The sequence below is a fragment of the Gallinula chloropus genome, assembly GCF_964237585.1.
Source record: "Gallinula chloropus genome assembly, chromosome: 1".
NCBI classification, from domain to species: Eukaryota; Metazoa; Chordata; class Aves; order Gruiformes; family Rallidae; genus Gallinula; species Gallinula chloropus.
This window is the reverse complement of record NC_140085.1, coordinates 22,213,672-22,235,092: the sequence shown is the minus strand read 5'-3', so window position 1 is coordinate 22,235,092 and position 21,421 is coordinate 22,213,672. Positions and strand designations below refer to the sequence as shown.

General features: G+C 44.7%; 1 protein-coding gene across 1 annotated transcript in view; it reads left to right on the top strand.

Moving 5' to 3' along the window:
* The window catches only part of ABTB3 (ankyrin repeat and BTB domain containing 3), a gene marked incomplete at its 5' end in the record, with an annotated part of 175,741 nt that extends 163,474 nt beyond the window's left edge, over window positions 1-12,267 (top strand). Inside the window, 6 exons of the mRNA XM_084279536.1 lie at window positions 1,411-1,516; window positions 2,302-2,404; window positions 4,107-4,188; window positions 5,182-5,250; window positions 8,246-8,359; window positions 11,790-12,267. Of these exons, the coding sequence (XP_084135662.1) occupies window positions 1,411-1,516; window positions 2,302-2,404; window positions 4,107-4,188; window positions 5,182-5,250; window positions 8,246-8,359; window positions 11,790-11,999 (684 nt within the window). The 3' untranslated portion in view covers window positions 12,000-12,267. The remainder of the gene's footprint in view (window positions 1-1,410; window positions 1,517-2,301; window positions 2,405-4,106; window positions 4,189-5,181; window positions 5,251-8,245; window positions 8,360-11,789) is intronic.
* Between the last annotated feature and the right edge of the window lie 9,154 nt (window positions 12,268-21,421).

Below are 21,421 nucleotides of genomic sequence, written 5' to 3'. Positions count from 1 at the left end.
TTCAATTCTACATCTGACGTGGCAGTAGGAGCCAACTCCTGCCTGCGGGTGAGTGCGTGTGAATTCTTTAGACATCAGCACGTGCCTGTGAGGGCTCAGCTCTACCCTTTTCCCACCCAGTTTGATTAGATGCAGTAAGAGAGTTATTACAGGATCTCCACCACTCCTCCTCATCCCTTGTGGGATTTAAGGATCGCTGCTCTTACAACTGAGCTGCAATGTGCTCAGAGAAAGGAAAGCTTCAGTTTCTGCCTAAGAAGCCTGGAAATATTTTTAGTATAACATCTCCACTCCTCAATTTTTTGTATTAAGATTATTTTTCTCCTTTACCTGCTCATTCCTTGGCCTTGGACCCTCGCATGTCTAAGTGCCTCATCTTATTACTGTTTCCCAGTATGCAAGGGAATCACCAATGAGGAGGGTGGCTAAAAGACGTTGTTGTGAGTTAGCCACGTAGCACCATTGAACTTGGCTAGATGTGCTCCAGTTACCAGCAACAAGTGGGATGACGTTTACCAAAGCTTTGATATCCTGTTTTTGGCTGTGACTTAGGTAGTTAAGCCCTAAATCTGTTTCACTGTCCTTGCAGTTTAGGCATACAGATACTCAAGTCATGTAAGTGCTTGGGAAGGTGTCCTGTAGGTGCCTTGCCCCCATAGGTCTGGGCAGAAATGGGTATGGCTAGGGCCCAGACCTGGTCTGGTCAGTGAAGGTCTGGTGGCTTCCTCAGGACAGTGATGTCCAGGCCCAGTGCCAGCAGTGTAAGAGCACACTGATGAAACATTTGAGATTGAATGGATGGGCTGTGATGCTTCATTCACTCAGCAAGGGAGCATCTGTTGTGCTTAGGAAATGTGTGGTAGGCTGTGCAGCTACATCTCTCTGTAGCTGTGGGTTTCTAAAATCTGACCAATAAACATTTTCTAAAGAGCAACAAAAAGTCATTTTCCATTACAGTAAGTTTGTAAATGAAATTAAATTGCTGTTGTAAAGGAGCTTTATTTCTGTAGGGGGACAGGGGCTATGGAGTTTGGTAAAAGATGACCTCGTGTCCAAGGCAAGGACTTTGCATTTTACCTGATGACTGCAGGAGACATAGAATGAGAATTGCAGTTTCTAACCAATATTGATAACCCTCAGCTCTGTTTTGGGCAGCTTGGTCTAGTTTTGGGCAACCTAGTCTAGTGAAGGTGTCTCTGCCCATGGCAGGGGGGTTGGAACTGGATGATCTTTGAGGTCCCTTCCAGCCCAAACCAGTTGGTGAGTCTATGATTTTTAATAAAGCTTAGCAATCACATTTTTCAGCTTCAAAACAAGCAACTCTTGAGAAGAATGTAATGTCTCCCTTTGCATACTGAGCTCACATCGCAAACCAAGCTTACATTGCATATATTTCTTTCTTTTGCTTAGAATGAAGTGATCAGCCAGCAACTCTCTGTCATTTTCACTCACTGCTACGGACCGTACCCAATTCCAAAGCTGGTTGAAATTAAGCGCAAGCAGACCTCTCGCCTCGGTAAGCCTGACTTGAAGATGCTTGTTGGCTCTCTGGGGAGAGCTGTGGGAAGACTGCATCGCAGGCTGGGCACTTTGGGGGGCACAAGTCAGAGAAAAACCTGGATTTGAAAGGCAGAAATACAAAAAGGAAGGCCCCCAAACTCAGCCTGACCTGCAACTCCTGCTGAAATCAGAAGGGTCATCAGGTGTGCTAGAGTGTGACCGTAAATCTGCAGAGATTTGTCTGTGTTGCTAATTAGGCTGGGATCCGAGCCCAGGGCTGGGAGCCAAACATCTGCCTGCCTCTCAGACTGTCATAGCTGGCTGTGCACGATGCCAGCAGCACAGCCCTCCCAGCCCTGTGGACAGAGCCCAGGCTGCTTTAGCGTCACCTGGAGAAGACCCCAGCGATTATCCAGGACCTTTTTGCCCTTCCTACAAAGGCTTCCCCACACAGAGGGAGGGGCATGAGAGGGTGTAGATGAATGCTGGGCCCTCCAGCGCCTGGTCAGCTGCTGGGAGGCTGTGCCAGCTCCGCGTGGTGGGGATGGCTGGCTGTCATCTCTGCAAAGGTCCTCATGGACTTCAAAGCTTTGAATTCCCTTTGTCTGAACTCCACGTGGCTGGCTGGGGGGAGCTTCTGTCTCAGGCTTTCCAAAATAGCTTTATGAGATTTGCTCATTAAAAACAATATCCTTTTACGCTGTTTTCTTCTTTTGTCAAAACAGGAAAATAATCTGTATGTTCACAACCTCTTCCAAGCTAAAGTTACTGGCTTTTTCTTTTCTTTTTTTGTGATTCTAGATCCCCATTTTCTTAACAACAAAGAGATGTCAGATGTTACATTTCTGGTGGAAGGAAGACCATTTTATGCACATAGAGTGTTGCTATTTACTGCATCGCCAAGGTAAAATGTAGAGACATTTCTGGGTTTTAACAAAAAAAAAAAGAATTTGGTTTTGTGAAGTTATTTTTTTCTTTTGTTCTTTTTTCCTTTTTTCTTTGAGGGCTAGTGGCCCAATCTTAGTTTTTCCCTAAGCAGAACATCTCAACAGCGTGTTTCTGGTAGATCTGCAGGATGTTTAACAAGTGTGCCATCACTAGATTCCCACCCAATGAATGATCCATGCTTCTGGCCATGCATCTGACTTCATTCCACTGAGGCACATTTGCATGGAGCTCGCCGCTGCATCCAGCTCTTAATCATAGAAGAGTCTCCATATTTTGGTTCTTAATAATAATTTATCCTGTGAGTGGCTAAATCCTGCCTCATATCAGTGTAGGCAAGCTCCAGGAAAAACAAGCTACTGTCACACAATTCATTGACAGCTTTTGACATTTTTAAAATAAAATTAAGTATCTACGAAGCATTCTCTATCCAAAGGCAGTATTTATGAGCTGTACCCTATGCTCAGAAGGCTGGACAGGGGTTACCCAGCTCAACCCAACCTTAAAAGTTGCTCCCAAGCCATACTTGCACACAACTTTGTAATTAAAGGTGCACTTTTAAACCATTTAGCTGGTCCTCCATAAGGGCTTATTTCACGATGTTGCAAGGACAAACCACTGCGTGTGGTTAGTTTGAGCTAAGTGAGAATTGATGCCACACATGCTGCCAACCCACAGCACAGAGCAGAGATTTGCATAAAGCAACTGCAGCATCTGACCCTGCCTTCAGTTAAGGAATGGGGAGCTTAGTTTAGAGCATGCTGATAGAGGTACAGACTTGTTCCAAACGCCAGTATTAAACCTACTGAATTGAGTTCATGGCAGAGTTTGACACTAGTAAAAGCAAATAGGTTGTTATCTATATTTTAATTAACAAGATGCAGCTGTGGTATGGGAAAGCTGGGCTTGATAGGTAAGCCAAGCTTTGCACTACCACTAGTGGATTACTAAAAAGAAGGGCAGATGTTTCTGACAGCACATTTTCCATTTTCACCATTGACCAAATGGCAATACCTAATTTTGAGAAATAGATTGCTATGTATGTATATGTTTAATGTAAAGTTGCAGTTATTAACTTGTGTTTTTTTTTTCCTGAAACTTCTGTCTAATTTCAGGGTTTGGTATTTGAAACAGCAATCTATCTGGGTTCTGCCTCTCCTGCCTCTTCTTACAGGATTGTATTGGGCCTGCAAAGTCTTAGTGCAGTTGTTTCAATTTGTTCCAAAACATTTTTCTGTCTTTTTTTTTTTAATCCATCTTAATGGGCATAGGCCAAAATTGATCACCTTCAAAAAAAGAAACTGTGCAGTTTTTAAATGTTGCAAGTCTTCCTGAAAGATATGTAGCCCCCCAAAAACAAGAGAAAAGGTTTTGTAATATGCATTATTACAGGATCTGAATTTCCTATGTATATTTTATTCTATTGTGTTATTAGATCTGTTCTTCAAAAATTTCCAATGGAAATCACCTAAAGAAGAGGCTTCTTCCCTTTGGTTTGAACTTTATATTATGTCAGTGTCCTGATCTTGACGCTTTCCTGTGACAAATCCATTCATTTCAGTGCCCTGTTCTTGCAAGAGCTGATGCTGTCCTTCCACTTTGCCGTACTTTTTCACAGAGATAATTGGGCTGGTATTTCAATGTTGCTCCTTTTTATTTAGGTTTAAAGCATTGCTGTCTAGCAAGCCCTCATCTGATAGTACTTGTATTGAGATCAACTATGTGAAGTACCCCATCTTTCAGGTAAAGTCAGTTCTCACATTGAATTTGAATGGAACGTGCAGTAGGAACATTGTATGTGCCCTGTCCAAATGAGTATGTGTCTACACGTAGCTCAGAGTAGTGGTTTCATGAGCACAGGCTTCATCTCCGTTCACCAGCTCAGCTGCAGGGTGCTGTGGATTGCAAAGGCCGTGCCCCAGCAGCCCCAATAGCCTGCATTTCGCTGCCACGGGGTGCGCAGACAAAGCACTGCACGTCCAGGGAAAGCACTTGACTCTTTTTTCTCTTGTGGGCTCTTTCTGTATTTAATGGACAGGCTTGGAAGAGACACAGTTCACTGCCTTTCCTAGCAGTATTGTTCAATTGATTTTTTGCCAGGGGAATACAGAGCTTGCTTTCTGTATCAGTAGCATATACATGTATATGCTTCCTTTTATTTGAATCCCAGCTCAGACAGTTCCATTAGCGACTGTTACCGCTGCAGGTAATTGCCAGCTGCCTACAGTAAGTTTAGGCTCGCTGGAAGCTCACTGCAGAGGGATCTTAGCTGGCTTGTGTTACAGTGCAAAGCCTCCCCCACTCCTCCTCACCCTCCATGCATGACCACACACAGCTGCGTGAAGGTGGGGGTGCCATTGCCAGGGAAGCAATAAGGGAATAACCATTATACATTGTGTACTGAATCAACAATGTACTTAACATACTGGGAAATACATTGAAAAGTCAGAGTGAATTGACCAGCTACCTGCAAACTGCTTGGAGCTCACCTGAAAGTCCAGATGATGTGGCTGGTGAGGGTCAGGATGTAAGACTTGTGAGAAGGAAACATTGAACTGTGCAGAGAGAGAGAGAGTAACCAAATATATTTTGAAACCAGGATGTTTGGGCCAGTGCTATCTACAGTTCTTTGATACTGTTGGAGAGTCTGGGGTATTGCCTGCAAACTTTACATCACCCCCTGTTCCCTGATGTCTCAGATTGCTTTTTATAAACACTTCCTTTGTTTCATTACAGCTGGTTATGCAGTATCTTTATTATGGAGGTGCAGAGTCACTCCTGATTAAAAATAATGAAATTATGGAGGTAAGAGACATTTATCTTAATTGCAATGAGAGCAATGCTAAGTGATCTGTGTACCGTTCACCCAAGGGCATGTGGCCATTGGGCAAGACGTGAGCACTCCTGAGAGCCAGCAGTGCCTCACCCAGAGTGCCCAGCTGTCTGCAGTCCTGTGGGAGATGCTCAGTCTCCTCCTCTGCTGGTTGCCTGATACAGTAACTTTTGTCAGTGTGAAGAAAGAGGAGAAAAATTATGGTCATCAAGCAAAAAAATTACCTGAAATAAAAATACCTAGTTAGATGCTTTGAGGGGCTCTTCTAGGAAATGCAAAGCTGATGTTACCAAAATCTGGAAGCAACTCCTGCCAGCCTAGTACACCATCCTCTCTGTCTCTTGGCCTGACAGGTGAGTTGCTTTGCTCTACCTGAGCCAGTCAGTTTCTCTCTGCCACACTCTTTCTTTTGGTTTATTAGCTCAGGCTGATATGTCCAGACCTATCTCAGCACCATAAAAACATCCGGTTTGGTTCCTCACTCAGGAGGATTCTTAGGCATGCACCTGGCTTTAACCATTGGAGAAATCCCTCTGGAGTCACTGCTCAGTTCAGTTTCAAGCATGTGACTGGCAGATTTTCTGAAGAAAACCTTAAGCCGCTCCCTAAGCCAGAGGGTCCTTGGCCCTTTCTCACTGGACATAAGGCATCTAGTGTGCTGTGTCCATGTGCAAAAGCCAGACCTGGAGCTGGCTGAGCCTTCAGTGTACCCACACATCCACAACCTGTGTGGATGTTAAACGATCCTCCTCCAAGTACTGTGTGCTGCCGTTGCCAGCTGTGATCTGCCTAGCAACACCAGCTATCGATAAATAAAAGGTATTGGAGCAAATTCTTCATAGTCATTCAGGGAGTTTTCCAGTTGACAATCACCAAATTATGGCAGCCATGAAGAACACAGGACAGTAAATACTAAAATCAGAGCTACTTCAACAGCTGGTTATCATCACTGTAGAGATAATAGTCTGCCACCACGAGGTTTTATTGTGGCCTACATTAGTTACTCTTGTCCCCATGATGCTGCTCTCTGGGGCATCCACACAGGGCTTAGCTTTTACCAAAGTGCTGCTAACCAGAAATGGGGAGTGACTCTATTTTGGGGTACGAGTGGCCAGGGGGAATCAAGTCCAATGGGCGCAGGGACATCTGTACCAACCCTGCTGGCAGCAGAGGACAGAACTACTCAGGACTGAAATTACCCAGGTAGGCAGAGGATTTTTAACCAAATCTCTATTTCACTTGTGGCTTTGAAAGAGGCTCCTGAATTTATAACCCTTTCTGAAATAGGGAATCTTAGACGAGGTAGTGCAGAGGCTTTACAGAGAGGCACGTGTTATCACCTAGGCTGTTAAAAAGCTTGCACTGCAGTTCAGCTGGCTGCTTGCTCTACTTTTGTGACATCTCAAAACTTCTGCGACTCAAGAATGTATGACTGATTGATTGATCTGTTGATAACAGATCTGGCTACAGTTCCTCACAGTTTAAAGTAATTACAAACCAGCACGTGACTGCTTGAGCCACAGAGGCAGCTGGAATAGGATTTGGCTTTATCTTTCAAAACTGCATTTAGCAACTTGCCTTATTACAAATATGATAACAAGGAGCACCAGAAATACTCCACAGAAATCTTTGCTGCAATTCATAATTGGGGCCAGCTGACTGCTATCGCATCAGCACTGCAGATTTCCAGCACTTGGGTTTATTTATGGGATTAAAGCAGAGTTTGAGCGGACTCACAGGAGAAGTCAGAATAATGTCACGGAAGTTTCAGTGTTTTGTTCGCCAGTGCTCCCACCTGGCACGTGAGAGCCCTTTGGGGAGTCACAGGATAGCTTTTTGTCATGCTAGGTGATAAGGGCCATATAAATACACCTGAACAGCCTAGCCTAAGAGACCCGGCTGGGTTAGAGCAAGGTGTCAAGGAATGAAGAACCCCAACATTCTTCCAAAGCCAGAGCAGGGAGCCAGAGGCAGTGACTTACCATGGACAGACAGGAAATTGAATTCCTTTTCCCAGCTGTAAAAGGACACAAAGGGGGCAATAGGGAAAATCTAAGCACTACTGAGTTCAGCTGGAGAACTCAAAATTTAAGCCATTTTCACCCCACAGGTGTTAGGTCATGCCCACAGTGTACACGGGCATGCAGAGATCCCAAGGCAGCACTAGCTCAGGTAGTGTATCTGTGGGATGGATGCAGAGAGAGATCAGCTTGAGTCCTGGTGGCAGGAAAGCCATGGTAGTGCAGCAGTGCAGAGACACGACATTAATGTGCATGTTAACTAGGCAGTGCCTCACAACGGGCTTTGCAATGCCCTCTGTATTGTATCCCACTCCTTGGAGTAAGGTGGAGCCTGGCAGTGTTTCAGTGCCTGTGGCATAGATGTGACCTTACTGCTGCTCACAAGCTACAGCAAGGAGCATACAGAGATCCAACGCCTGTTGAGGTGGCAGATTTGAGGTTAATCTCCTCTCTAGATTTTTAAGACTACCCAGGGTGGTCATCATCCTCTGGTTTCAATTCCTCTATACCCTTCTGCTGACATCCCCACATCCAGCCCAGGCACTCTGTTTCAAACAGAGCTTGGGGAATGGTTGAACTGGAACCCTTTTTTTCCTGGAATGTAATTACAGATCCCTCCTTGCAGAGTCACATTTTCAAAGTGACCAAAGACTCTCCAAGCTGCCATTTCCTTTTCTCTCTCACAGCCCCCCTACCCCATTCAAAGTCAGCAGCCTGTGGTGGTCTTTCCATGTACAGCTTCCCACAGTGGGAACTGGAGGGGTCTGCAGAGGGTTGAAGCAACCAAGCAACCTTCTCATTCTGACTGTTTGTTAGTACTTTCATGCCAGCTGAAGCAGGGGCAGAGAAAAAAACAATCCATGATGAAACAGTAGAGAAGCAAGCTCTGATTCTGTGTCGGTCAGCAGATTTGACTATTTTTTTTCCTTGCCTTTTTCTTTTTTAGCTTCTCTCTGCTGCTAAATTTTTCCAGCTTGAAGCTTTACAACGACACTGTGAGATCATTTGCGCAAAAAGCATTAATACAGAAAACTGCGTGGATATTTATAATCATGCCAAGGTAAAAATAACCGCCCGTGCTTGCATGCTGTGTGTCTGTCGTCACAGGTCAGCTGGATGATAAGCAGAGATGCATATATCACATGCTTAGTGTGTGTGTTAGGCCTTTAAGGTTTGGCACTTATTTACTGGGACTGAGTGGGGCCAATAGGTACCAAGTGTAGTGACAGTCCCGAATCCTGTAGTGTGAGAGCGTCGGTGGCAGCTTCTCACCCCCTTCCCTAAGCAGTTCAAACCCAGTTTGAGCGTATCACCGTGTGGCAGACCTATCCCTCCTCATAGTGACCCAGACTGCTGAGTTATTCAACAGGAATCACCTAAGTGAATAGGACACCTCTCTCTCACCTTCCGAGCTGCCTTTTCCCATTACAACTGCCTTATTCCTCCTGCCTGAAGCCCACTGGGGTGATACACTCAGCGCTGCTGACAGCTCGTCAATATATAAAAATGCCGTGTTGTCAAAGTGCAGTGTCTCAGAGCCATGCACGGATGGTAATGAGAGTTTTATGTCTTGGGCAGGAGAGATTCACAGCTTCTTACTGGAATCAAATTATTTACTTAACTTGTGAAGGGGCCAAAGTCATTAGGCATAAAAGCATGGCATTTTTTTGACCTAGAAAACCTGTTTTTGCTCATGGATGGAGGTGTTTGCCACACAGATTAGATTCAGTTTTTCTCCTCCTCTTCTGTGCTTAGTAGTTAGGCTTTCCCTTGAAAGATGGAAATCCTACACAAGTAGTTGCAATGAAATATTTTTAAAGCGATCCTTAGATGATTTTTTTTCCTATAACTTACATGGCCCATACAAAAGGTAAAATGATGCAGCGTGTTGTGGAGGCTTGATTGAACAGAGTCATCCTGCAGATTGCTCCAGACCCCTGCAGATCTGACTGCCATTCCAATCATCAGTAGTAACATTAGGTCTTCTGGTACAGCTAACGTGCAGTTAGTGGTTGAAATAGCATGAAGTTCCACCTATAAAATGAATAAGAAATTAGGTACATCTGCAGGTCCATTTGTTGTAATAGGAAAGCAATAAATCACCAGTGAAGGAGTATTCTGAAAAATACTTGTTTCCTAGCTCATGTGGGAACTTCTTGATTTGTGTTAACTGTTACTAAAAGTAAAATGAATCATTTTGTTTTAAAATTACATGTTTCCTTTGAATTGTGAAATGTGACTGTTATTTACATCCTGATTGAAGAAAGCTCTTACACAGAGCTTTAGACCCATCTGAGGGACTGGTACGCTGCTGATTGACACTGGGACTGAACAAACCCAGTGGCTAAATCCAGCTCCTTGTTTGCTTGTAAGGTCCCCAGCCTGGAAGGTTTTTTTGCCTGCATCTTCCAGTGGAGGCAGTGGAAAGGGCGCACAATGGTTCTACTTGAGAGGCTTTTACAGCCGGGGCCGTGTTTGCACTGCTGTGGGTAGGGCATAGTGGAGATAACCAAGCCAGCTCTGAATGAAATCCTGGCTTCTGGAATTAGTTAAGCCACATTCCCCTGCATCTCTGCACGGGCTAATTTACTCTGCTTCCAGTAAATTACCAGGGCTCAGCCTCATACTGCGATAGCTAGAAGGTTTCCAAGACCTTAACTCACCAATTTAAAGCTAGTTCGGATACCTCCGTGCTGCGTTGTCTGCAGAGAAGGCAGTGATGCTCCGTCTTTTTCTCCTGGTCTGTGTGATGTGTGGGTGATTAATCTGACCACACATCATTCTGCCCCAAGTGCTTCTGTCACACAGCAGCTTCATTTGTTTGTTTGTGGGAATACCAGGTAATGGTATGTGGTGGAAGAGGCCAGATGGTCCTGATGAGCCAGGGGAGCTCACAAGCTGATCAAGTGCAGCTTGCCAGGCAAATGTCTGCCTTTCCCTGTGGCTCTCAAGTGTGGACGAAACTTGTGTTAAACTGCAGTGAGGCTGGGAATAAGGTGAGCAGATGCTGAAGCCAGGGACCACTGCATCAGGTAGGAGCAGGTTTTGAGTAACTTGCTCCTGTTGTAGGTACCATTTCTAGTCCTTGCTACTTTGGAAGCTGAGCTGCACCTGCAGGAACTCAGGCGATGCTGCCTTTCTAGATGGGGGTGGATGAGCAGGTTGGCCCAGAGACACGTGGTGCACAGTATTTGTCATAGTGATTGAGAAAGCCGTGATTTGCTGGAAACATAGCATGAAGTGAGCACAGATTTGGAAAGCTATCTGTGATGGGGGCCTTGGTGTAGAACAGTGTTTTTAGCAGCATAGTGAGCTGTGTAAAAGGACCTTTCATTAAAGAGGTGAAGTACTGGTAGGAAGGTGACACAGTGTTGATTTGGCCACATGCACAATTTAAAATCTGAATTAAGAGTATTAAAATGATCTGTGGCATCCTTATGGGCTTTCCATTCTTAACATTGCAACACAGAATCACAGAATTATAGTATGCAAGGTTGGAAGGGAACTTAAGGATCTTTATTGGCAAAAGCACACTCTAGACAAGATGGACCAGCACCCTGTCCAGCTGAATCTGAAAAATGTCCATTGTTGGGCAATCCACCACTTCCCTGGGGAGATTATTCCAATGGCTGATTGTTCTCATTGGAAAAAATCTTCCTCATGTCCGGTCAGAATCTCCCTGGGAGTAGCTTGTACCCGCTACCCCTCATCTTTTCCATACGACTCCTTGTAAAAAGGGAGGATCCCATCTTCTTTTTAGCCACCCTCCAAGTACCAGATCGTGGTGATGAGGTCATCCTTAACCCTCCTTTTCTCAAGACTGAACAAACCCAGTTTTCCACCTGTAGTGGACTATCACAGCTATAGTCTTTGTATGACCCAGGATCTAGGCAGTGGTGATGCCCATTACAAGTCACCCATCAAATGACCAGTATGGGTCATTTAATGTTTGCTTATACGTTTTCATTCACACGTTAAAGGCTTGCTCATATGTTACAATATCCCTGTCTATTAATTACCCTGACACAGTGTCCAGCATAAGATACTGACAGCACCAAACCACATGCTCTACAAACCTCCATTTCTCTCCCAAAGCTTCCTCAAAGCGTGAAACTTTGCAGGACAGGTTTCTGCACTCATGTGGCACATCACTGCTAAGGGTGGCATTCATGAAACTTGGTCTGTAGTATGTTTTCCCAAACCGGTAGGGTGTAACCTCCCATGTGAAATTATGGGGCTGATGAATTGTGTGGTAAAAGTCCCACCGGTTTCCAAGGGAGCAAAGTTTCACAACCTGGGCACGTGGAATTGTGAGCATAAAATACTGTTTGATCAGCTCCTTTCCCTCCATGCGTATGTATCTGTAAGCGTTACTGTGCCTGTCTGAAATGCTTAGCTTGTGTGTTTGTTTGTCTGCAGCTCTCAGGCACTGTGTTTCCTGGGCAGGTTTTATCAGAATGGTTATCTTTCTTTAATTTCACTTCTTGTAGTTTCTCGGAGTCACAGAACTATCTTCCTATTGTGAAGGCTACTTTCTAAAAAATATGATGGTCCTCATTGAAAACGAAGCTTTCAAACAGCTGTTGTATGACAAGAATGGAGAGACGTCTGGTCAGAATGTACTACAGGACTTACAGAGGACGTTGGCCACAAGGATTCAGTCAATTCACTTGTCTTCTTCAAAGGGCTCCATTGTGTAAAGCTGAGGGAGACGATAACCCTCTGATAAAGACCCTGCAAGTTAAGTCTGCTGTTGCAGTTGCTTAAACCCGTTGCAGTTGCTTAAACGACTACAAAAATCTAATTAAAAAATTCTACTTCGCATCCGAATAGTTGTGTGTTGGCCAAAGGTGCTACGCCTGGGCTGCGGCCCCGGTTGGGTGAAGGAATGCAGAAAACAAAGCTCCTCCGTGTTTCTGAGCAGAGGAGGCACAAGAGTATCCAGTGAATCCCTGCTGTAACCGAATTCTGAACACACACGTGTGGTCATGGAGCTTGATGCCAACAAAAGCCAGAACTCCTGTCAGTGAACAGCAGAAGCCCCTGCCTGAGCGGTGGTGCTGGGGAACACCCGAATTGACCGATCAATCATTTAAGGCGGATTTGTTCCAGTGTTACACATTTAAGAACTGTATCTATCCCGGAGTCCATTATCTTGTGCATTTAAGACATGTAAGAACTGTTATTGTGGTCGAGCAAAGATCGACTGTGTTAAGAGAGTGGGTAAGACTGCTACAGCTGAGGAAATAGGCTGGCAGATTTTTAGGGGTGGGAACTTTTTAAATTGTTCATAAAATCAAAAAATAAAGGGGTGGCCTTGTAGTTGAAAAACTTTCTTAAGCTTACAATTTCATTTTGACAGAGCTGTGTTTGAGAACCTATGTAACATGTTTTGGTTTTTTAAATGGTAAAATGTACATTGTGTAAACATACATATGATCAAGTTTTGCTTGTATTCTTTCCTAGGGTGGTATAATCTTGCCTAAAAGGCTATGGTTACACCAAAGAGGTACATTACCCAGACTATCTAATACAGTAGTTGGGGGAGGGAGGGAATGGGAGGGGGGCAGGAGAACTGCATGCTACTTGTGATTTGGGGTTCAAAGCAAAGGCAAACTCAACATGCATTTGCATGGTAACTGTACCTGTGAGATGTTATGTTCGTGCTTCGTTTCGCCAAGACAAATGCAATGTTACTTCTTGTCAGACTCCATTTGTGAAATCAGCATAATTTTTTATTTGGTCGATTGGTCGTGGTACGAAACTGCTGGGGACCCTCCCCAAGCCACTGGATTCTGTTTGTTACAGTGAAGGGACAATAACAAATCTCTACTTCGGTAACGTGTCGATGCTTTGCTACTGGCCAGAGATTGTGTCCAAGTTAGACTTTTTTAAATTATAATTAAATATGTACTATAGAATGATTTCTCACTGTATTCTGGGAATGTATAGGTTATCTACAATGCAGGGTTTGGGTGGGGTGGGATGGGGGTGTGATTTAATGTCGAAGCTTCCTTTATTTTGCAGCATATTGTCAACAAGACAAATCTGCTACATGCCACAACATTCCTGATGCTCTGTCTCCAAAAACCACAGCAAGAAGTAGGCAAGGCTGCTGCTTTCTCCATGGCAAAGTGACATTAATAGATTTATTTTCTAGCATGCCGTTCAGAAACTGTGCCCAGTTCACAGGCTTCAGAAATTTTATTTTGACAGTGCATGTTAACTTCTTGTTCTTTTGTTGAAGAGTCTATGTTGAGTGCTCTTCCATGTTGAGAGTTTCTGGCATGCTTAGAGAACACAGTTTTTGCTTTAGTTATCAGCACGGTAGGAAGCCGTTTATGACTCTGAGGTGTAAATCCTCCGGTGTGCTCGGTCTTTTAAAGCCTGTAAAGTTTCTGCAACAAATTACCAAAATGTCTAAACAGCCACTGATGTCACAGGCACAGCCTGTCAGTCAGCTGGACTTTGGGTTTTTTTGTCTGCATAGTAGATGTTCATGCAAGATGTTGTCTGGAACACTTAGGTCATGGCAACTTCTGCGTGGATGATGTGATCTTAGAGAAGCGAGACCATGGTTGCAACAGCAACACACAGGGGTGCTTGTTGTCATTTGGTGTGTCTCTTCAGCCATGGAAACCCATCCTTTCCTGCCAGTGATAACTAGATAGGAGCAGACCTCACCCTGCAGCTTCCTGGTTTAAAACAGCAACGTTTTTCAAACAATAATCATGACATTAAAATTCTTCCCATGGGTCCCCGCGTAGTGCTCAGCGAAGTCATCAGGAGTTACATACACATATATCCACAGGCAAAAGGGCTTTTTCGTGGAAGCACGCCCACGGGGGTACGTGTGGATAGGCAGTCTGGCATCTAATGCTGTAATGATAGCCACGGGTGCTGTGCCTCTGTCTCTAGCTCAAATACAAACTGCTTTGGGAAAGGGATGTAGAGTCCTGCCTGCACAGGCTGTTTCTGGAAGGTGATGTCTTCTGGGCATTTGTAGGAACCTGCCTGGAACTCATTAGGAAGGAAACACTGATAACTCTGTGCTGCTCATTCGTCTGATGAGTTGAGCCTATCTGTGGCAAAGCTTAGTCATTTTCTTTTAAGGGAAGAGGGCTTGATCTGTCCTGCAGAGGCTGTACGGGAACCGAGCGCTCGCCATGCCTGTGCGTTTGAAGGCAAATGCGAGCCAGAGGCTTTCGCGACCGAGTGCAGCTGCCTCCAAGCACACACTGACCAAGTCTGTATCAGCCTGCACATCCATGTGTGTCCCATTGCTCCTTTGGGAGCTTGTGAATTGGGATGGCTGAGTACAGCAGAAAGTGTGGCACACACCGCTGCTGAGACATCTGCTTTGCTGGTGTCTAGCAAATGGTAGGAGAGAACAAGCCCCAAGAAGCCATCGTTCAGAGCAGTTACAGGAAGGGACTGTGGCTGTTGGTTGATAAGGGAACAACTTTTTCCCTTCACACCACTGGTATGCCCAAGTCACAGGCGTACAGCTGAGAGGCACCTTGCAAAAAAGAAATCAGGATTTTCAATTCTGTATTGACCTGTGAGCCTGATGATTTCTGCCAGTGGAAGAGCCAGCCTCTTTGTAACCCTGTCATCGGTTTCTCCTGGAAGTGGTCAGCAGACCCCTGTGAATCCATGGACCAGAGCTTGAAAGCTGTCATTTTAGTCCACCTCTGCAGCTGAGAGCCTGGGCGAGGTCTAGCTGAACCACACCAGACACAACATCCAGCTTTCAGACACTTGAAATGTCCAGTGGTGGGGATCCGTGGTCTTCACCACCCTTGTAATCGGAAGGTTTTCCTGGGACACTGTTTGGAATTTCTCTACTGCAAATGGAGCCGCTTTAAACCCTGACTGACAGGAAGAACACATGATATTACGAGGTGTTCATACAGGACTATTCCGTGTAGGAGAGGAGTCACCTTCCTTTCCTCCCTAGTACAGACTCTTACAGTTCCTTTGCCAGGTCTGCGATTCCAGCTGTTGTTCCCTCCGTGAGTCCCCAGTTTCCCCCAGGTGCTGTACTCCAGCCGGAGTTTTACAGAGTACCAAGCAAAGCAGAGGACCTGTCTCCTGTGGTTTATGTGAAGCCTATCACAAAATACACCCTGCAGTATTTTCTACAAGCACATCCCATGGCTGACTTTGATCTAGTCTGTCTTCTGTTAGAATTCCTGGGTGATTCGGTGCTGCTTTCCCGGGAGTTTCCATTTCTATCTGCACATTTGTTTACTGCACCTTCCAAAGTACAAGACTTTCGACTTGCCTTTATTAAATTTGTTCTGCTTTAATTGGGGCAATTTCCCCACTTCATCAAGATCAATTGCAATTCTGGTCCTGTCTTCTAGCCTGTTTCGTAATCTCCAAGTGTCATTATACGTGGCTTCATGCACGGATCCTTTATTCCATTAATCTGGGGCTGAGGAAGGGGGGAAGGGCTCTGTTGTCAATTTAATCTAAAAAGCAGTGTGAGTTTCAGTGGGTGCCCATGGATACCATCCCTATCAGATAAGGTTCCTTCCAGCAGAGCTTTTTATTAACATTTTTTTTTTGAGAGACAGTGTTATTATCTTAGAAAATAAAAAGCTTTCTGCTTTTTTCATCTTTGTATGAGTTGCAATAATTTACAAATTTTGAGGGGAAATATTGCCTCCAATCTAGGTGAAATTGAAAAAGAAATACAACATCCTTAGAAAAAACTTGTGATTTACTTTTTTCAGATGATAATTTTCCAGGGTGTAATGACTGACAGGCTGTTTCAGTTCCTTTCCATCTGCCTTTTTTATACTAATCCACCGCTGTAGCATGTGAGAAGTCGCTGGCATCCTGCTGCTGCCACGGCACATCTTTCCTTCTGCCTCTACGAGGTCCTCCCTTAGTTTCCAGAATTTCTTCACATTTCCACTTTACCTCACGTCCTGCAAGTTTCCACACTTCCCAGTAGTTTTTTTTTTTACTCCAGAGCCCTGCTTGGGTCCCTTCCCAAGCCCAGAAAGGGTATCTCTGTTCTCCTGAGTGGGCAGTTTTCCAATAGTTGGCTCAAGCTGGGAAGAGAAAAGGATGGGGAATGTAGGAGGGCAAAGGGTTTGGACATCACAGCGGAAGGCTGGTATTCTTTTCATGACAAATTTCAGCACTGTCTACTTGTTCCTGAGATTTTCCCCTGATCTGTTCCTTACGCCTGCTATCCTCTAAACACAGCTGGTGGCCAGATGCTCTCTGTTCTGGAAAAGGGCCAGCTTTCTAACGGCTGAGGCTTTTTTTTTTTAACTTTCCCCAGCTAAAACTTTGCCTGCTTGGTCTCAGCTTCAGAGTAGATCTGTGCAAATGTCTGTTAAAGGCAGAGGAAACGTCTTTAAAGAAGTGTGAAGGCTTAGTAGCCAGGCTTCTCTTGGCACTAATGAGAGTGGCTTGCTGAATGCTCCGCATGCTGCTTCTGACACTGAGCCTTTAGGTACTGAACATCCACTGGCTTCATACCAAGTGTTGCACAAGTCCTGGATGGGCTGCAGTGTGTGGAGTGCTGGGGGCTTTTGGAAATCCCAGCTTTGTTTCAGAGCGTGGTGCGATGTGCTGCTCCTTGAAGATTAAAAGAAAAAGGGAAATCCTCCATTTTGTACTGAAATGAGCTGCTCTGAGGTGGTGCAGTGAGAAAAAAGGAAGGGCATCGCTTCTCCCTTATCCCTGTCTAGAATCAGGGGAGGGTTGTGGCATGCAGTGCTACTAGGTCTGTGGGGACTTAGGCATGCAGAACCCTGCTCTGCAGAACCCTGCTCAGGTGGGGTTAAAGTTCACACATCCACTTAGTCAAGGCAAGGCTCAGGCCATTCTAGAGGAAAAAGCCGTTCCTAGTACTCCTGACTGTGGCTTAAATCCTAGGGGAAGCTGAGAACCTGCAGAAGTCATTGCAAGTATTTGGTGTCCTTCAGGAGCTGCCACTGATTGCCAAACAATGTCATCCTGAAACCTGTGTTGGCTAAAGTTGCCTCTGAAGTCAGTGCATGATCCTTTTAAATTTTGTTTTGATGAATGAGAGTCAAAGACATTCAAGTCAAAGACTTGAAGTTGGTTTGACAAAGTGTCTTTCGTGTGAAGCTCTGTGAGTGCTTTACGGAAATGAAGGGCCTGATGTTGCTTTCATCCTGTGGCCCAGAGGTGCTGAAACGTAACAAGCATTTAAAAAGCTGCTTAGAATTTGCCCTAATATTTAATAAACTATCTTGCCGAACGTTTGCTTTGAAATAGCACTCAAATAATACCTGAAACCTCATGGACGAGAACATTGCTAATTGTAGATGTCTGCCTGTAAGCACAACATGTGTATCTCCAACCCGCAGCGCTTCCAATCACATCTTCCATACATTGCTGACAAAATTAATGTGGGTTTTTTTTATGGTTTTAAACTTAGTTATTTTGAGGTAAGGCCCGTTATCTTCAGTGGGGGAAAACTGAGGCTGCCTGCTCTGGCCAGATGATCACATTCCAGTAGAATTGCACCTGACCTACCAGTTATAACTGGCCTCCAAGGGCAAAAATACAGCAAAGCCAAGTCCTCAGCTGCGAGTCAATGATCCGTGAGTTCAGTGAGCCCGCGCTGAAAACATTACGAATGTAGTGCCCAAAGCAGAAGGAAAATCTGGAAACCCACAGCAGCTAACTGGCATTTGTCAGCTGCCTTCAGCGAGCCTAAGTGCTGAGGAAGCAAGCCCAGTGTGGAAAGGAGGGAGTATTCCATTTCTTTTTGTTGCCCTTAAACTATTCTTTCTGTTTGGTTCAAGGCTTCTTGCATGGACGAGCCATGGGCAGCCTAGTGTGTATTTATCTTGTGCTCGTGCAGAGGGCTCAAGGTGTGGTATCTTGGTTTTCAAGTCAGTAGTCTCGGTAGATTATGCATTTTGTGCTTTGCTTGGACTGGTTGTTGCTAAAACACCAAGGAGACATGGCAGCAACTTGTAAGCGAGGTTGCATTGGCTGGGTAGGTTAAGTTCTGCAAACATCTTGTGGTTTGCAAGCGATGTTTTTTAGCTGGCTCCACTTGTCCACCTGATTGTATGCGACATACCAGAACAGCAAGTTTCATGTTTGTTTTCCTTTGGAGAGGCATTTCTCAGCCTTCTTTGGGCTTAGAGTTCTGTTCTTCCATTCTGCAGAGGTGATGGCACTGCATGAACAAGCATGTTCACGCATGTCCACACGAGCATGGATAGGCACAGGTTTCTGACCATGTTGGATGGCATGCTAATGAAGGGAAGAGGATTAAGTACAATTTGAATGTCTAACCCCAGATCTCTTCCTGGGATTCCAGAGATACAGAGTTCCCTATTTCCTGCTTCATTTGTTCTCCTACTTGGAGTTTCCATGAAATCAAAGGAGAGGGCAGAAGACAGGGCAGGAGGAGAGGAGGAATCAGCCCCAGCTCCCACCCCTTGATCAGTATCCCTAACCAGCCCATTTGGCTCTGGTCTCTCACAGAGGGGTTGCGGGGTCCCACTGCTCAGATGTGGCCATGTTGCTCAAGCAGTTGGTAGCTTTTCTTTGTCCTAATAAATATCTCCACTGCCGCAGCTGTGAGAACAAATTTGCCTGAACCCCTTTGTGTGTGGTTAACTTTGGTCTTTCCACTTCCCATCATTTCTGCTGCTGTGTTTTCATTAAAACTTCCATTACTCGGCTTTGCCCGGCGCAGTGAGAAGCAATCTTGTTTCTTACTGCCTTTCTAAAGCAAACAAAGACAGGAAAAAAAACCCTCTCTGTAATACCCAATCAGAAATCATTCATGGTTTAAAATAAGCCACATTAGAAAATGGAGATGCTCAAAAACACACACACACAAAAAAAGAGACAGCCACTTCAGGAAAAGCAAATGTGTTAGGAGGTCATTTTAATTAATTAAGGTCAAAGCCTTAACACCTCATATGTTCTGGCAGGGACAGATTAACATGGTTCAGAACATCTGGACTTGTTCAAGCCACAGGTTCAAGAGAGTCCAGCCTCACCCTTTCCCCTTCCCAGCAGTGGATAAACTGACTAACCTACAGCTTACTGCGTGAGAGGCTTTCAAATGAGCTGTTCCAAAGCCTGGTTCTCTCCATTCTGCGTAGGTTTTAAAGAGCTCCTAGCACATCTGCGGGCTGAGATGTGCTCCTGAGCACAGTCAAAAGCCCCTTGTGCCCCAGTGCTGACTGGGCATCACTGGGGCAGAAGGCAGGAAGGAGCATGGGAAGCCCCTGGAACCTCATCAGAGTGAAAGCTGCTTCCCCAGCATCCAAGCATTCACTTGATCAAATACCCTGCTTAAGCTGCTCAAGCCTGGGTAAACCACAGATGGACACATGTGGGACAGTCAGTTTGATACCTTGGGAACTGATTTTTGCCTTGCAATTATGAAGCCAGTGATTAATTGTGCCATTTGGGGACATGGTAAAATGTGTGGTCTTCCTTGAGTTGTGAGCTCATGTTTATCTGTTGAAGAATACAAGGACTAAAGGAAAGTGTCTGAGAGCTTTTAGGCATCATCATCTTGGCCAAATTCCAATTAATACTAAAAACCCCCTTGACCTCTTTAAGTCCCATCAGTACATTTTAACCAATGTGTTGCTTCCTGTCCATATTTATCTTGAGTGTTGCGGCTGCTGGCCAGCTGCACCACTGGGGAACAGAGGTGCCTGAGCATTATGCATACAATAAATAAGTAAATCCCACTGTCTGCAGTGCAGGACATTCCTTCTGTGGGTCTCTTCAGCATTATGTGGAAGGTTGAATAATGCCTCTTCGCTGTTTAGAGCCTCAAGATAAGGATGCTTTTTTTTCCCTGCTCTCTCTTCACTCTGCCAGCTACCAGAGAGCAGAGGGATTTGGCTCCTGCATTTTCTGGATCATAATGTTGTGAAGAGCAGCAGAAAAAGACACAGAAAATACAACGTTCATTCACCACCACCCCCAGTAACAGGTGGGCTGCCAGGGTGTCCTTCAGCCCCGCTCATCTGAAAGCTGCTTGTAATGCCATTTGTGCATTGGTTATCCTCAGAGCAGGCTGCTGATTAGGTTGAAGTCTGGAAAGCATCTGAAGTTATTGAGGACAGAAATGGTGGTGTAAAATAATTTGATTTATATCATCCAAGCTGTGCATTTTCTGCTGCTGAGTGTGTTTTGGTGTGTTGGTTGGGGTTTTTTATTGGGAAGAAAAAGTTAAGCAGATATAATGCTTTGGATATTTTTTTTTGGCCCATTGTTATCTTTGTGTGTGTATGTTTGAGAGAGCGAGATGGACAGTAAATGGATCTACGGGATATGTTATGAGGCGTGAAATCATGTTTGTAATGAGATTTCTTGTTAATGGCAGTCAGCCTTCCTCCATGCTAAGCTTTAATGCAATATCCATTAGTGCAGCTAAACATCCCCACACTCCACTTTCCCGACTGGATTGCGCTTTGTACCTAGTTTAGCATTTATAAATATTTGATACAGGGTTCAAGAAGTAATTTACATGTTAAACGAAGGATATATGAATGTTCTGGGAAAAATGCACGTTAAGATTCTACTATAACATCATTCACAAACCAAACATGAAAGCATGATGAAATTTGCCCCATTAAAGTGGCTGGAAGCCTTTTCATTGATTTTTGTAGTCTGTGGATTAGGTCTGTTTTCCATCCCTCTTTCACATTATTTCACCTTTGAAGTCTTTGCTCGTCAGGCACTTTCCATGCTGAATGCATATCTGTAATTAGAAAGTGCAGTCTTGATCTTTAAATGGGGAATCCTTCCTCTGTCATCCACTTCTGAAGGGCTGGTTTTCTGTCTTCATGTTTGGCATTGAAAACAACAGCTGAATGGGGAAATCCCAGTGTGAGCATCCTGGAAAGAGCTCACACTGTCTGTGGGGCAACTCCCTGCTTCCTTCTTCCCTCTTCCCATCCACTCCCACTTGTCCCTGACATGCCTTTAAGCTTAAAGCTAGAAGAGAAAAATGAAAACAAGAAGGAGAAAGAAGATGGTTTCTAGAACACTGAGTTAATCTGGAATTTTTTTTCTATTTTTAAGTAGACCGCTAATTTGTGTAATGTAAACCCAGGACGGTTTTGCATTTGTTACGGCTGTT